The sequence below is a fragment of the Canis aureus genome, chromosome 13, assembly GCF_053574225.1.
Source record: "Canis aureus isolate CA01 chromosome 13, VMU_Caureus_v.1.0, whole genome shotgun sequence".
NCBI classification, from domain to species: Eukaryota; Metazoa; Chordata; class Mammalia; order Carnivora; family Canidae; genus Canis; species Canis aureus.
In genome coordinates this window covers 42,003,057-42,017,642 of record NC_135623.1, presented here as the reverse complement: position 1 = coordinate 42,017,642, position 14,586 = coordinate 42,003,057, and the positions used below count along the sequence as shown (strand labels likewise).

General features: G+C 36.9%; 1 protein-coding gene across 4 annotated transcripts in view; it reads right to left on the bottom strand.

Moving 5' to 3' along the window:
- Positions 1 to 1,750: 1,750 nt before the first annotated feature.
- METAP2 (methionyl aminopeptidase 2) overlaps positions 1,751 to 14,586 on the bottom strand; it is a 35,650-nt gene continuing 22,814 nt past the window's right edge. For all 4 annotated transcript variants that reach the window (XM_077845875.1, XM_077845873.1, XM_077845874.1 and 1 more), the window contains 7 exons: positions 10,262 to 10,423; positions 9,347 to 9,528; positions 8,435 to 8,529; positions 8,104 to 8,200; positions 4,349 to 4,452; positions 3,115 to 3,230; positions 1,751 to 2,437 (listed from right to left, as the gene is read on the bottom strand). In XM_077845875.1, coding sequence (XP_077702001.1) covers positions 2,185 to 2,437; positions 3,115 to 3,230; positions 4,349 to 4,452; positions 8,104 to 8,200; positions 8,435 to 8,529; positions 9,347 to 9,528; positions 10,262 to 10,423 — 1,009 coding nt within the window. In that variant the 3' untranslated portion in view covers positions 1,751 to 2,184. The remainder of the gene's footprint in view (positions 2,438 to 3,114; positions 3,231 to 4,348; positions 4,453 to 8,103; positions 8,201 to 8,434; positions 8,530 to 9,346; positions 9,529 to 10,261; positions 10,424 to 14,586) is intronic.

The window sequence follows — 14,586 nt, the reverse complement described above, 5'->3', positions numbered from 1 at the left end:
TTCAATATAATATATGAAAGAAAGTGCCTTAGGCTTTTACTTTTTAATCCCTCAAACCCAAAACCTATGGGGGAGGCTGTGTGTGTGTGAGAGGTCAAGAAGGTATATGAGAACTCTACTTGCTGTTCAATTTTGCCACAAACCTAAAATTGATATAAAATTAAATAGACTTAAGACAAAACTAAAACTTAGCCAATGAACAGAAACTTAGATTTCTTATTGTGTATCTCAGTGTAGACTTCTACATTCAGCTAAGTTGATCTAACAAAAAACAACATGTTTTGGTTGTAAAATAATTTACTAAAGGCACTATTTGTTAAACATCAAACTAATAATTTGTTACCAAAAAGGTACATCATTGTAAACATGACAAAATGATTTCAAGAGATACATGGCTAGTAGGTAAACAATACAATTTTAAGTGACAGCTTTCCTATTTACAAGATCATATTCCTTCCAGCTCTTCCAGGGGCTTGCAAGTGATGCTACTGCTTGTGACAGTTACCTGAGAGGGGAGCTTGGAGCTCCTAACTGGTTTGAGATCACTACTGCTAAAGAGGTCTTACAAAGCTCCAAAATTCTTCACTCATAAGGTCATTTGAAAACTCTTGAGCTTAGAAATCAAGATACTTTCTGTCTCCCACCAAAACACATCAAAAAGATATGGATTCAGAACCCCAAAAGAACTAGCTGGAGGGCACAAGCCCTGTAACATGTCTACGCATGAATTGGTGAGCTCTGCCACTAAGCACATCACAGAAAATGGAGAAAATAATCCAAAAGTAGCTATTGAACATTAGCACCATAATAAACATGGCTCATATAGCTAAAAACTAGATTGTTTATCCCACCAGGTAACATTCATTTATAGCTCTAATGCTGAAAGAGCAGCTTTTTAATGTATAAGTGATCTCAGTACAGAAGTCCGGTTTTAATTCCTATGAGAAAAATGTTAAACAAAATACAAACTAAACAGCATCCCAGAGGCAGTGAATCTTACTGTGCTAAAGCATATACAGATTAAGGCTTTACTTTGGTACATAAACAATTTTGAAATTAGGTTGGAACATTACCAACAAATCAATTACAAAGAATTCAAGCAATTTGTTTAAGAATCTATAGTGGGACTCAGTTCAAAAGTATTAGGCATCTTACATTCAACTTATGCACTTAGCTGCCATAATAAGTGTTACTGTAACTTCACTCCCTGAAATGCCACCCACAGTTTTGAATTCAAGCCAGTCAAGTGTTAAAAGAATTTGGTTCATTAATGAAAAAGCCTAATGATTCAATTAAACTCTTCTAACTAGAGAATGATCCAAGTATAGGAAGTTTCCCTGTTTTAGTATTTGTAGTTTCAAATGCCCTTTTGGTTTACTGAGTAAACACATTTCCTAATAAATACCACCACTGGACAATAGATCTAAATGTTAAGATTTTACTAAGTCAAGGTTTCAAGCTGGTACAATGTTCCTACTAGGTCATGTTTCAATTAATCTTTCCAATGTCAGGGAAAAAAATGAAAGACAAAGACTAACATGGTTTGAAAAAGAAAATAAAGGCAAACTATTCCTAAAGCTCTATATTATGAAGAGTCTCCAATTTTATGCATGTATAGATCTTGTTTTAGCCACTATGCCAGAAGTTTCAGTGTAGAGGTTTACAATCTAGATAAAAGGCTCTACAATTTCCCTACATGTTTAGCTATTTACTGTGCAGAATTATAACCACAGACATTGAAATATAGCTCTCAGATCTGAAAATGTCTTTATTTTTTAGAAAATGGATTCCAGGAAGGTTAAAAAGCAATACCAGAGGGTATAGGTGCAGAATTGGATGTAGTCATTCAAAGCATTCAATTAAGAATATGGCAATATAAATATCTGAAAAGCATCTCTTAAGTGTTCAAAACAAAAAATGTATAAGTCATTCCTAACTAATTTGAGCTTTATAGCATTTCCTAGATGGGAAAAACAGTTAACATTTGAAAGTCCTGAAAGCTTTTTCCTTGACTAATTACATCAGATGGTTTGCCTTTGATCAAATTCCTTCCTTTTTAAACATGGATAAAAGCATTACATAGGTCCACTGTTAAACAGACAACATGTTGCAAATTACTTCTGGTATAATGTATTCCAACAAAGCTTAGAAAATAAAAGATGTTGAGGCGGCTTTGGACTAAGTTTAATAGTCATCTCCTCTGCTGACAACTTCTTTACACGTTGGACGCAACAGTATGGTATGTTCAAACTGCGCTGTATATGATCCTTTAATGTCACATAATGGTGGATATGGATCTACAATGCCCAAGTCACACAGATTCTTCAGAGCCATCAAGTATTTACTTTCTCCCAAGCGATCCAGCCATCTGCGGCAGAAGGCTAGGGTGCCAAAGTTTTCATTGATGACATTCAACAAGTGTTTTGTTCTTGGAAGCCTAAGAGGAGAAAATCCAAAATTAACAGGTAGCTAAATGAGTTACCAACTCATTTTCCCCATTAAGGAAAATTTATATAGTACACGTGGCTTTATTCACTAATTCAAAAAACATTTTGTTGCCTCTTTGAATATTCAAGTCAGAATGTAAACAACCCATACCTAATCCTACATGGCAACTGAATGGGAGACCAGCTGAAAGCTATCTTATCACGTTTATGTGTCTATACATCTGTGTGTTAAATTCCCAGTGGAGACTCATCAACAGTATTATGGTGGCAATTTCCTTTTTTGTACATCAAGCTGAAAGACCTGCGCATAAAGGAGGTATAAATCCATCCTTCAACAATCTTCTCCAAGAAGTTTAAGGGGGGAAAAAGGTAAAAATACAAGGTTTACCAAAAGGAAAGTATTAACAAAAACCTAGAAATGACAGCAAAATAATTACGTGTGAAATTATTGGAAATTGGATCTGAACAGAATACTTGTTTATATCATTTTTATTTCAGTTAAGATTTGTAAGAGGCCAATTTCTATGCCGTACTACAAAAATCCACATAATTTACTGGTAGGCTACAGAACTTTACATTATGAATGCACAATTGTGGATGTTTGTTAAATTTTTTAAAATGCTAACTGGGAAAAGAAACTTAATACTCCTAAAAACAATGGTCTCACCTGATTGGCACGTGTCCAACATCAAAATTTTTCATATAATGTGAACATTCCATGTCATCATGAACAACGCCTTTTCCTGTGCTTCCAAAGGTTTCAATGGCATACACTTCTCCTTCCTAGAGTATGTAAAGGTCACAGGGAGAGAAGAAAAATCCAGAACTAATCAATATTGCCATTTGTTAACTTCAGGCTGAGGTATTACTTTCTTCACATAAGAAACAACATAAAAAAACTCTAGGGATCCCTGGGTGGCGCAGCGGTTTGGCGCCTGCCTTTGGCCCAGGGCGCAATCCTGGAGACCCGGGATCGAATCCCACATCAGGCTTCCAGTGCATGGAGCCTGCTTCTCCCTCTGTCTGTGTCTCTGCCCCTCTCTCTCTCTCTCTCTGTGACTATCATAAATAAATAAATAAATAAATAAATAAATAAATAAATAAATAAAAAGAAACAACATAAAAAAACTCTAATAGTCATTACCACCCTTCTCTGCTTTATCTCCTTAGCTCTTTTTGGTCTGTGTCCTCCTATTAGAATGTCACCTTTATGAGGCACCTGGGTGGCTCAGTCAGTTAAGCATCCAACTTTTGATCTCAGCTCAAGTCTTGATCGCAGGGTCGTGAGTTCAAGCCCCACATTGGGCTCCATGCTGGGCATGGAGCCTACTTTTAAAAAAGGAATGTAGGGATCCCTGGGTGGCTCAGCAGTTTGGTGCCTGCCTTTGGCCCAGGGCGCGATCCTGGAGTCCCGGGATCAAGTCCCACGTCGGGTTCCCTGCTTGGAGCCTGCTTCTCCCTCTGCCTGTGTCTCTGCCTCTCTCTCTGTGTGTCGCTCATGAATAAATAAATAAAATCTTTATAAAAAAATAAAATAAGTAAAATAAAATAAAATAAAAATAAAATAAAATAACATAAATAAAATTAAAAAAGAATGTAGCCTTTACATGGGCAGGGAATTTTATTTTGTTCACTACTACATCCTCAATGACTACTAAAGAGTCTGGCACCTAAGAGATGCTTAATAAAAAGTGGTGAATAAGCACTCTTTTGGCATACCCAATATCCACAGCTAACTGTGCCCTGTTCTGACCAGACACAATTTGCACACACAGAGACCAATTCCTATTGGAGTACAGATGGCAAGTTAATTTCACTCAACATACTATATACTCAACTATCACCAACTTTAGTTTGGAAAAAAAATTAAACAACACAGACACTGTTAATGGCATATATACCTCCATTCTTGTTGCCTCTCCTCCTTTCACAATGGGCACTGTTTTCCCAGCATGTATCCTATATGGCCCAATTGAATGTCCATTTAGGTTACGGATTGGTTTCACTGGAATAACAGAAAAAAGAGTTATTCAAGGTCTACAGAAACACAAACATCTCTTGGCTTTTTTTTTTTTTAATTAATTTATTTATGACACACACACAGAGAGAGAGAGAGAGGCAGAGACACAGGCAGAAGGAGAAGCAGGCTCCATGCATGGAGCCCGATGTGGGACTCGATCCCGAGTCTCCAGGATCAGGCCCTGGGCTGAAGGCGGTGCTAAACCGCTGAGCCACCCAGGCTGCCCCAATCTCTTGGCTTTCTGGCAAAGAGTTCAAGAATCGACTTAAGACATGGCTCTACTAAACTCCATGTTGACATAGTTAAATGCAAACTGGAAAACCAGTGGAATATAAAAAGATGTTTGCTACAGTGTTACTGATTAAAAACTAGAAGGGAGTAAGAGGAGATAGTGGGAAAAGAACAAACTATGTGATGACACAACAGGGTCATCTAAAGAGGTATTGTTAATAAAAAGTTATAAAATGCCATGTGATTAGGGATTACAAACATAAAAAAATATGGCTATGGTTAAGGACCAAAAGGTAATGTGAAAATGAGAATTTTGTGTTGAAATGTCAGGATTATAAAACCTTAAATTTTATAATTATAGCACTTCTAGTTCGTTATTTTTTTTTTAAGATTTTATTTATTTATTCATAAGAGATGCACAGAGAGGCAGAGACATAGGCAGAAGGAGAAGCAGGCTCCATGCAGGGAGCCTGATGCGGGATTTGATTCCAGAACCCCGGGATCACGACCTGAGCCAAAGGCAGATGCTCAACAAATGAGCCACTCAGGTGTCCCCAATTCAAGTGTTAATAAAGGAAAATCTAAATAATTCCAAGGTCCAGAGACCAATGTCAAATTGTGGTATATTCACACAATGGAACACTACACAACAATAAAATGAAACAATAAAAACAAAAAGTTGGTGATACTGAACTGAAATAAACCCAAAGAAAAAAGAACAAAAGAAGGCACAATTACATATATACCGTTTTGTTATTATATATCAAAATTAAGCACAATCATGCTATTGTTTAGGGATGCATAATTAGGTGATAAAGACCAAAGCAAATGCAAATACTTTAGTACTCCAGACAGTGGTCTGCTAAAGGAAGGCTGCACTAATTCAAAGGGGTATATAGAATTGAAGGGCTTTTGGAGTGCTGGCAACATTCTATTCCATAAGGGATAAAATTATGTAGCTTTCACAGTTTAGCTGAATTTTTATATTGTGTATCTCTAGTGTATATTTCACAATAAAAAGATTTCTTTTAAAAAGATTTTTTATTTATTTATTCATGAGAGACAGAGAGAGAGAGAGAGAAAGAGAGAGAGAGAGGCAGAGATACTGGCAGAGGGAGAAGCAGGCTCCACACAGGCAGCCCGACGTGGGACTTGATCACGGGACTCCAGGATCACACCCTGGGCTGAAGGTGGCGCTAAACCTCTTAAGCCACCAGGGCTGCCCTAAAAAAAGGTTTTAAAAAATCTAGCTCTACAGTGCTAGAATTCTCAGTACAAGCTACCTTTTTTATCAGGGCAGAATTAGGTAGCAGGATTTTGAACTCTACAACAATGAAACGATGACAATTATATTTAGAAAATGGCACAGAAAAATAAAAATTAGCTCTTCAAAAAAATTCTCCTTATACAAACAATAAGCTAAGTTTGCTTTAAAATTCAGCAAGCTTGGGCAGCCCGGGTGGCTCAGCGGGCAGCCTAGGTGGCTCAGCACTTTAGCACTGCCTTCAGCCCAGGGTGTGATCCTGGAGACTGGGGATCGAGTCCTACTTCGGGCTCCCTGCATGGAGCCTTCTTCTCCCTCTGCCTGTGTCTCTTGCCTCTCTCTCCTCTGTGTATTCTCATGAATAACTAAATAAAATCTTAAAATAAAAATAAAAATTCAGCAAGCTTTACATTTCTCCAAGATGTGGCAAACTTACCCCATAGGCCAATCAAAAACACATTTACATAAAAAGATTTCTTAGCTATTCCAACCTAACATACAACCAAGTTACATAAAAGCAGGGCACAGGAGTATACATTTTTGTATTACACAGGTTGTGACAACACCAGGCTAATTCTGGGACTAACTGTAAAGGTTAACTTTCAATTCTACAGCTTCTGATGAAGGTAAAAATCATTCCCTTGATGGTTGAGTTATGTGGTTTTTGGAAACTGCTGCTCAGAGTACAGCTTGTCCATTTTTTTATCTTCCCAATGTCATGATTTGTCTATACCCTTTCTGCTCAAACTAGTAAAAATTAATTATACCACCCTCCACTAAGAACCTTAACACAATAACTGGTATCAAAAAGGGGTGTGAGGGGGATCCCTGGGTGGCTCAGCAGTTTGGTGCCTGCCTTCGGCCCAGGGCGTGGTGCTGGAGTCCCAGGATCTAGTCCCACATCGGGCTTCCTGCACGGAGCCTGCTTCTCCTCTGTGTCTCTGCCTCTCTCTGTGTGTCTCTCACGAATAAATAAATAAAATTAAAAAAAAAGGGGGGGGGTTATGTTAAACAATAGAACCTAAAGTGTTGCACCGGCTTAATGGAAAGAATAAGAAGGCAGATACCGATTCCAATATTGCAGGTTGGCATTGTTTTTTGTTTTTTGAAAGATTTTATTTATTTGACAGCACGAGTCGGGGGAGCAGGCTCTCCACCAAGTAGGGAGCACAACGTGGGGCTCGAACCCAGAACCCTACGATCATGACTGAGCCAAAGGCAGATGCTTAACCAACTGAGCTGCCCAGGTGCCCCTGCAGGTTTGCAGTTATGTGGGGACTCAACATTAAATCAAACTCGCTTAATACACCTTGAAAGGCAGACCACAAGCCAACCAAAGTTGTAAAATTAGGAAAAATTAGAAGGGAAAGATAATATGAGAGGGACTTGAATAAGCATTGTTTGTTGTGGCACCAATCCCAAATCTGGGGGCAGGAAATAACAAGTATACATTTCTTTAAAAAAAAAAAAAAAAAAAAAAATGCCCCACTACAGTCAAAGAAACTTGGGTTCTGGAGTTTTTACAAAGTTCATCTAGGCTCAAAGATACCCCATAATACCTCCCATCCAAGTGTGAGCAGCCTTAAAGTTTTTTGATTTGTACTGATGTTCACAAGATCTCTGAGAGAGGAACAAGGATAGACACCATCAGGTTGCAGAGGAAGAAATCCTTCTGCAGTTGGCAGAAACATAATACTCTATCAGTATCAACAAAATTATGCAAAGAATGCTAAGTGATGTGGATTTACTGAGGGCAAGGAGGCATGAGTATCTCTGCAAAGAGGAACATAAAGAAGAGAGAGGATGTAGTTAAAAAGGGAGAGAGGTCATCAATGGAAAGAGCCTCTGGCTTGTCTCTCAGCCTCAATTTAACTAAGTCACAGAAAACCAAGCCTGCATTTTGGCCAGCATGGAATAAATCCCTGGGTGTCCTTCAGTTACCACAGTAGTTTGGCAATAGTTCCCACCTAGTGACCACAGTTTCCCTAATTTGAGGATCACTGACATTTTCCCTCTTTATATTCCCAGGAGATAAAAATAAAGCAGCTGACCCAAAGAAAGCATTCAACACTATTCTGTAAAATTAATTCTGCAAGAGGTCATATGCATTTCAAAGTAAGATACATTTTAAAAAAACATACCTTGATAGGTCTTCCCATCTATTTCAACCTCATAGGATTCCATAACTTCTTGGATGGCCTCACCAACATCACATAGACGGACATCAATTCCAGCACACTAAAAACAAAATGATGTATATTAGAATTTTACAGCAATTTGTTAGTATTTTAAAATAAAGGACAACTAGATAAACTGCTTTGCACGTTATAACTTTTATAAAAGTACACTGTACTAGAATTACCCACTTAAAACCCTAAGGCCAGTGGACTGGTCTTACATAATCCAAAGACCTTAAATGGGCTATAAAATGTTCAAAATATGTTCAATGAAATTTCCTTCTAGTTCACATACCTTTATTCCAGTGTTAGTGGCATCCTTTACAGCTTTTAATAATGTATCATATTTGGGATTAAAAGTAACAGTAAAAGCACAGTCAATAATCCTACCTGAAAGAGAAAATTATTTAAGTTGACTTAGCAGCTAGTCAATTTGCCTACTTTATAGCATCTACTCTATTAACTTTGCTAGTTAAAAGGAAAATAAAACGTGGGTTCAAATGAAGGCAGCAATCCAAGTACCCAGATAGCATTCACAATCAAAGTGGAAAAAAGTATAAATTATATAAAGGTTTCAGATCAAAAAAACTAATTCCAGTGTTAGTATATTACTTCAAGATAGTATCAATTCAGTACTAACCCAGGTGGCTAAGCAAAAATAGAAACTAATCAAAGAGAAAAACCCAGGGGACTAAGAAATAGCAATGTGGGCAGAGAAAATGTACAAGGTCCACAGACACTAATCATCAGTCCAGCTTCACCAATTTATCAAAACCTCAGGTAAGTACTTAATCTGAGTTTTATTTTCTCACCTAGAGTGAGATAAAAAGATACTAACCTAATGAGGTTTGGGACAGAATTTAGAAAAGCCAGCAAGTATATTAAAGGTTGGTAAACTTAAAAGGTTCTCAGTAAATGTTTGTTGTTGTACGGATAAATGTCTGAAACAACATGAAGAAATATAAGATTAAGTTCTTCAGATTTTAATAGAAAGAGTAATAAACCTCAATTACCCAACGATTTGCATTATACTCCATTTAGTAGGATGCTTAAGAGTACATTTCAAAATCTGCCTCAACACAACTCTACTGAAAAGTGTGGCATAAAGAAGAAAACTAGTGAGTTCAAGTAACTATATCCCCACCCAACAGAGAAAAGACTAATTTTTAAGGGGAGGGGAGGGGGTTACATATTTCCAAGAACTCACCACTTATATGTGTTCCAAAGTCTATCTTACAGATGTCATCATACTGTAATACTGTTGTATCACCAGCATTTGGAGTATAATGGGCAGCACAGTTATTCAGAGAACACCCCGTAGGAAAAGCCAGGCCTGCATTTAATCCATTCTCTTTAATTAGCTTTCGTGAACAGTCTTCCAATTTTTCACTATTAAAAAAAATTATTTACTTTTACATTTTTATCCTTATATATCTTATACATCATCAGCTCCAGAGAGTTTACTAAAAATTCTTAAATTACTTTCTTGAAGTGATCTGAACACTTCCTGGATGTGAATAAGAGTTCTCTGATGCTATGAAAATAGTAGCTCATCTCAAAAGATGTAAGAATTTAATTCCACTAGAAATCTAAAGAAACAGAACCACATGAACCACTTTTAACTTAGTTTACTAGGAAATGAGATTCTTGACTTAGACTAATTTAAATGCTGATTATATTTTATTTGCTCAATGTTGCACATTTAAAAAATCGTCTAAATTACAGAATTGTTGCTTGTTACAGCTAATTACTTCTAAAAGGGAAAAACTAAAGAAATAATTACTTTATTGTTTTCTTCACTGCATTATAACTTATGACCAATAATTTTAATATGAATGTTAGCTAGCAAAGTAACAGATCTCCAAATAAAACATAAGAATCATAGTAATGTGTGCATTTGAACATGTAAATGTACATGAGTACAAAATAGGGTGGTTGAGGTACTAATGCCCCTCTTACAATTTTCTCATTACATTTACAGTACGAGATGTCAGAAGATATTTCTAGGAGTTTAACTTCAGGTTTTAGCAAAGTAGGAATGAAAGCCAAACATTACAGTCAGAGTTAGCACTAAAAAAAAAAAAAAAATTATCATGTTCTTACAAAAACATATTCCTTTTACCAGATTTCTATCATTGTCATCCCAGGCTTGATCCAGCTCATAACATATTTTCTAACTTGTCGATGTGCTTCCGCAGCTTCTCGAAAATCATTCCAAATCTCTTCACTAGCTTGATCTAATGCTTTCTTTTCTTCACTCGTAGTTCTCCAGGCAGCTGTTCGCCTTTACAGTATGCACAGCATAGTATTAGTCATTTAAGAAACAGCAGATAAGCATTAAAACTGAGAGATAAAAATATATTAAGACATTTTAGATAAAAATGTTACATATTCAGTTTCTTTTATTAAAAGTCAGCAAAGTTTCTGAAATACTAGTCACACAATTGCAATCAAGCCAAATCAAGTTAAACCTTTTGAGAGACTCAAAATCCTCAAGTGAGATTTTATTCATACAGAGACTAAAACTCTGCCACACAAAAAAACATAAAAAGAAAAACAAACAAACAGAGAATTCAGAAGAGAGTCCTAGAAACCAAGCAGTGGGAGAAAAAAAGTCCTTCTTCCACTCAAGGTTACAGTCTAGGAGACTTCAAAAGACTATACCAAAAATTAGCATTTAACTTTATACACAGGGTAAGTACTAATGTGAAAACTTGCTCTGGAAATCTATATACCTTCCTCAAAACACAAAATATTATGTGTTTTTGTAGGATTTTTTCTAATTGCATATATATAAGAAGTGATCTTCCTTCCTTGAAGGATATAGCTCATATTTTAAAACTGCCAAGAGCAACAAACATTTTCTATTCAGTATCTGGGAATGAGGAGATCCACTGACTCCCTTTTAAGCGCACATTTCAAAAACAGTTAACTGTTTTCAAATGAAAATCTTTTAAGAAGTTGTAACTTTCACACATTAAGCAATATTGAATATACAGTTCACAAACTCAGTGATCACTGATGTATAAATACACTCAGTTATAATAAAAGTGATGTCTTTGGGATGCCTAGGTGGCTCAGCAGTTGAGCGTCTGCCTTTGACTTAGGGCATGATCCCAGATTCCCATGGAGCCTGCTTCTCCTCCCTCTGTGTGTCTCCGCCTCTTCTCTGGGTTTCTCATGAATAAATAAAATCTTAAGAAAAAAAAAGTGATGCCTTCAAGAAATTCCTATTTGTCTTAAAGAATAGCTTGCAGGCAAATCTAGCCTGGCGCCTGTTTTGTAAGTAAAATTTTACTGCAATACAGTTATGTCCGTTTGTTTACAGACTGTCTATAGCTACCTGCATGCTACAAAGGCAGAACTGAGTAACACTTAAGGCCTGAAATATTTACTGTATGTCTCTTTAAAGTTTATATAACTGCTCTACACTATGCCCCTAAGTTAATGCCCCCAAATGCTGGGAATTGTTCTGTCACTGTCAAGTTCATATGATTACTTCCTACTGCAGTAGCTACCTGTGTGCCAACATCTAGCACCTCTAACTTGCTACATAGACTCAAAGGGGCTGTCCTATGTCAATTTAAGGGTACTTAATCATCAAAGAGGCTTCTTTGGCTTATTTTGTTTGGAAATGTATTTTGGATCTGTATACTGACATTATCGGAGAACTGAAATATTGCAGCACCATCTCTTAAGGTCAGTTTTATCTCCACAAATACTTAAATGCGTATGAATTACTTTTATTAGAATAGTGACAATCCAAGAGGCAATTCCTAATAAAAGCATTCAAATGAACATCCTTAGACTGAAAGGTAACAGGAAAAGATTCAGTAACAAGTATATTCTCAAAATGATGGGACAGACCAGCCACAATATCCTGACCTGAAGATGTAACTCCTCAGTCCATGCTCTCCCATGAATCCAAAAATATTTCCCAGGAACAAAGAACCTGAATATTCTAAGAACAAATCATTTTCTGGCAGAAGAGAGTAGTGGCTAAAGTCTCAGATCAATTTTTAAACAAAACTTATCACAATTCTTCATCTCATCCAAGGCCATAACTCTGGCACATATACTTGACAATGACTGAACAGCCATACCTATATGCACACCCTTGTCTCAAAAGCCAAACATTTTGTGAAAAGCAAAAATATCCTCAAATGTTTACTCTAGGATGGTCCATCCACAGGGAACTGATGGATATCATGCATGTAGGGCCACGAATATGAAATTGGTCATTATCAATTCCCATTTCTTCCCAATTCTTCAAACCCACTTTTACAGGTTAAAATGTTAAGTATAATTAAATTACAAATGCTATTTGACTACATTTTAGAATCAAAATACAGTACAATAAAAATCCCCAATCTGAAATCAATAGGCCTCACATGATCTTATACTTTTTTTAAAGATTCTATTTATTTATTCATGAGAGACACAGAGAGAGAGAGAGAGAGAGAGAGAGAGAAAGACACGTAGGCAGAGGGAGAAACAGGCTCCATTCAGGGGGCCCAATGCAGGACTCAATCCCAGGACTCCAGGATCACACCCGGGCCAAAAGCAGGTGCTCAACTGCTGAGCCACCCAGGCATCCCTGATCTTTTATTTCTGAAGCCACATAGCTATTCACAGAAGCAGTGAATTCAAAAGGTTATGGAATGTACTGCATTATTGGTAAAGAGCTACCAATCAGAAAATGGATTAAAGGGAGTGCTGGGTGGCTCAGTCAGTTAAGCATCTGCCTTCAACTCAGGTCATGATCCCAGGGACCTGGGACTGAGCCCCACACGGGGCTCCCTGTTTAGCTGATTGCCTGCTTCGCCCTGTGCCTCCCCCTGCTTGTGCTCTCTCTCATATAAATAAAATCTTAAAAAAAAAAAAAAAAAAAAAAAGAAAATGGATTAAAGAAATTCTAAGTCTTGAGTTCAAATTGAAAGTCATTAAAGTAATATTCAAGCATCTAAAATTACAATTCTAAGCTTGTACTAATTACAAAAAATATGAAGGAGCTGCTCCCCTTTCCAAAACCTAATATTTTGATGTTCAGTCTACTTAGCAAAAATAGAGAAATTAATTAAGATGAAAAAAAACATGCTGAGCTCATAATAATTATCTGAAAGAGCAATTAATTCATTCAACTGACAGAGGTGGGTTAGAAATGCTTTTAAGGGGAATCTGGGTGGCTCAGTCGGTTGGGTGTTTGCCAGGGTCCTGGGATCCAGCCCTTCATCAAGCTCCCTGCTCTATGGGGAATCTGCTTCTCCTTCTACCCCTCCCCCTGCATGTGTTCTTGCTCTCGCACTCTCTCCAATAAATATATAAAATCTTAAAAAAAAAGGCTTTTGAAATATGTTGTGTTTGCACAACAAAACTATCAGAATAACTGGTCAATAGAGAATCCTTATAGAAGTGTTTACAGAGTATGTAAATTCACACCTCTTTCATATTTCTGAGTCTTCAGTATTTCATCATTTTTACTAGATTAAGGGCATAAATATAAGTAAGACCAAAAGATACAAGGAATCCAATTAATAATTTCTTTTTTTGGGATCCCTAGGTGGCTCAGTGGTTTGGTGCCTGCCTTTGGCCCAGGGTGTGATCCTGGAGTCCCGGGATCGAATCCCACGTCGGGCTCCTGGCGTGGAGCTTGCTTCTCCCTCCTCCTGTGTCTCTGCCTCTCTCTCTCTCTATGTCTATCACAAATAAATAAATTTAAAAAATTAAAAAGAAAATAATAACAATTTCTTTTTATTAATCGCAGACTTTTAAAAAAAGATTTTACTCATTTATTCATGAGAGACACAGGGAGATAGGCAGAGACATAGGCAAAAGGAGAAGCAGGTTCCCTGCGGGGAGCCCAACGTGGGACTTGATCCTGGAACCCCAGAATCATGCCCTGAGCCAAAGGCAGATGCTCAACCATTGAGCCACCCAAGCGTCCCCAACCAGTAATTTCAAATTTCATAAACACTTGTAAACTAAACACATGGATAACTTAAAAGCTAATTGTATTTTTAAAGCACTGTATGGCATATTTATTAAAAACCATTTAAAAATGTCCCTAAATTTTTTTTTAAATGCATGTTTTTAACCCAGAAAGAATTAAGAATGCATGCAGACATGACACCAATTTCTTCTTCTGAAAACTGGTACTTAGAAGGGAAAAAAATAAAGCATGTTTTAGCTCTGCCGATAGTTAACTAATAAAGTTAACTGATACTCAGCTGATAAAGGAAAATCCTTCTTACAGAACGTCAGCTAATAAATGTAGAAGGAAACAAAATTAGAAAATCACCATTTTGCAGTCCCCAGTGAAATAACTGAGTAAGCATGGATGGGTATTAAAATAATTAAGTAGAAAGTTGCTGAAGCAAAGAATATTCCAATGGTACCAAATTACCCCCACAGATTACTTGGAAACTGCAAAAAGAAAAAAGTATCTTT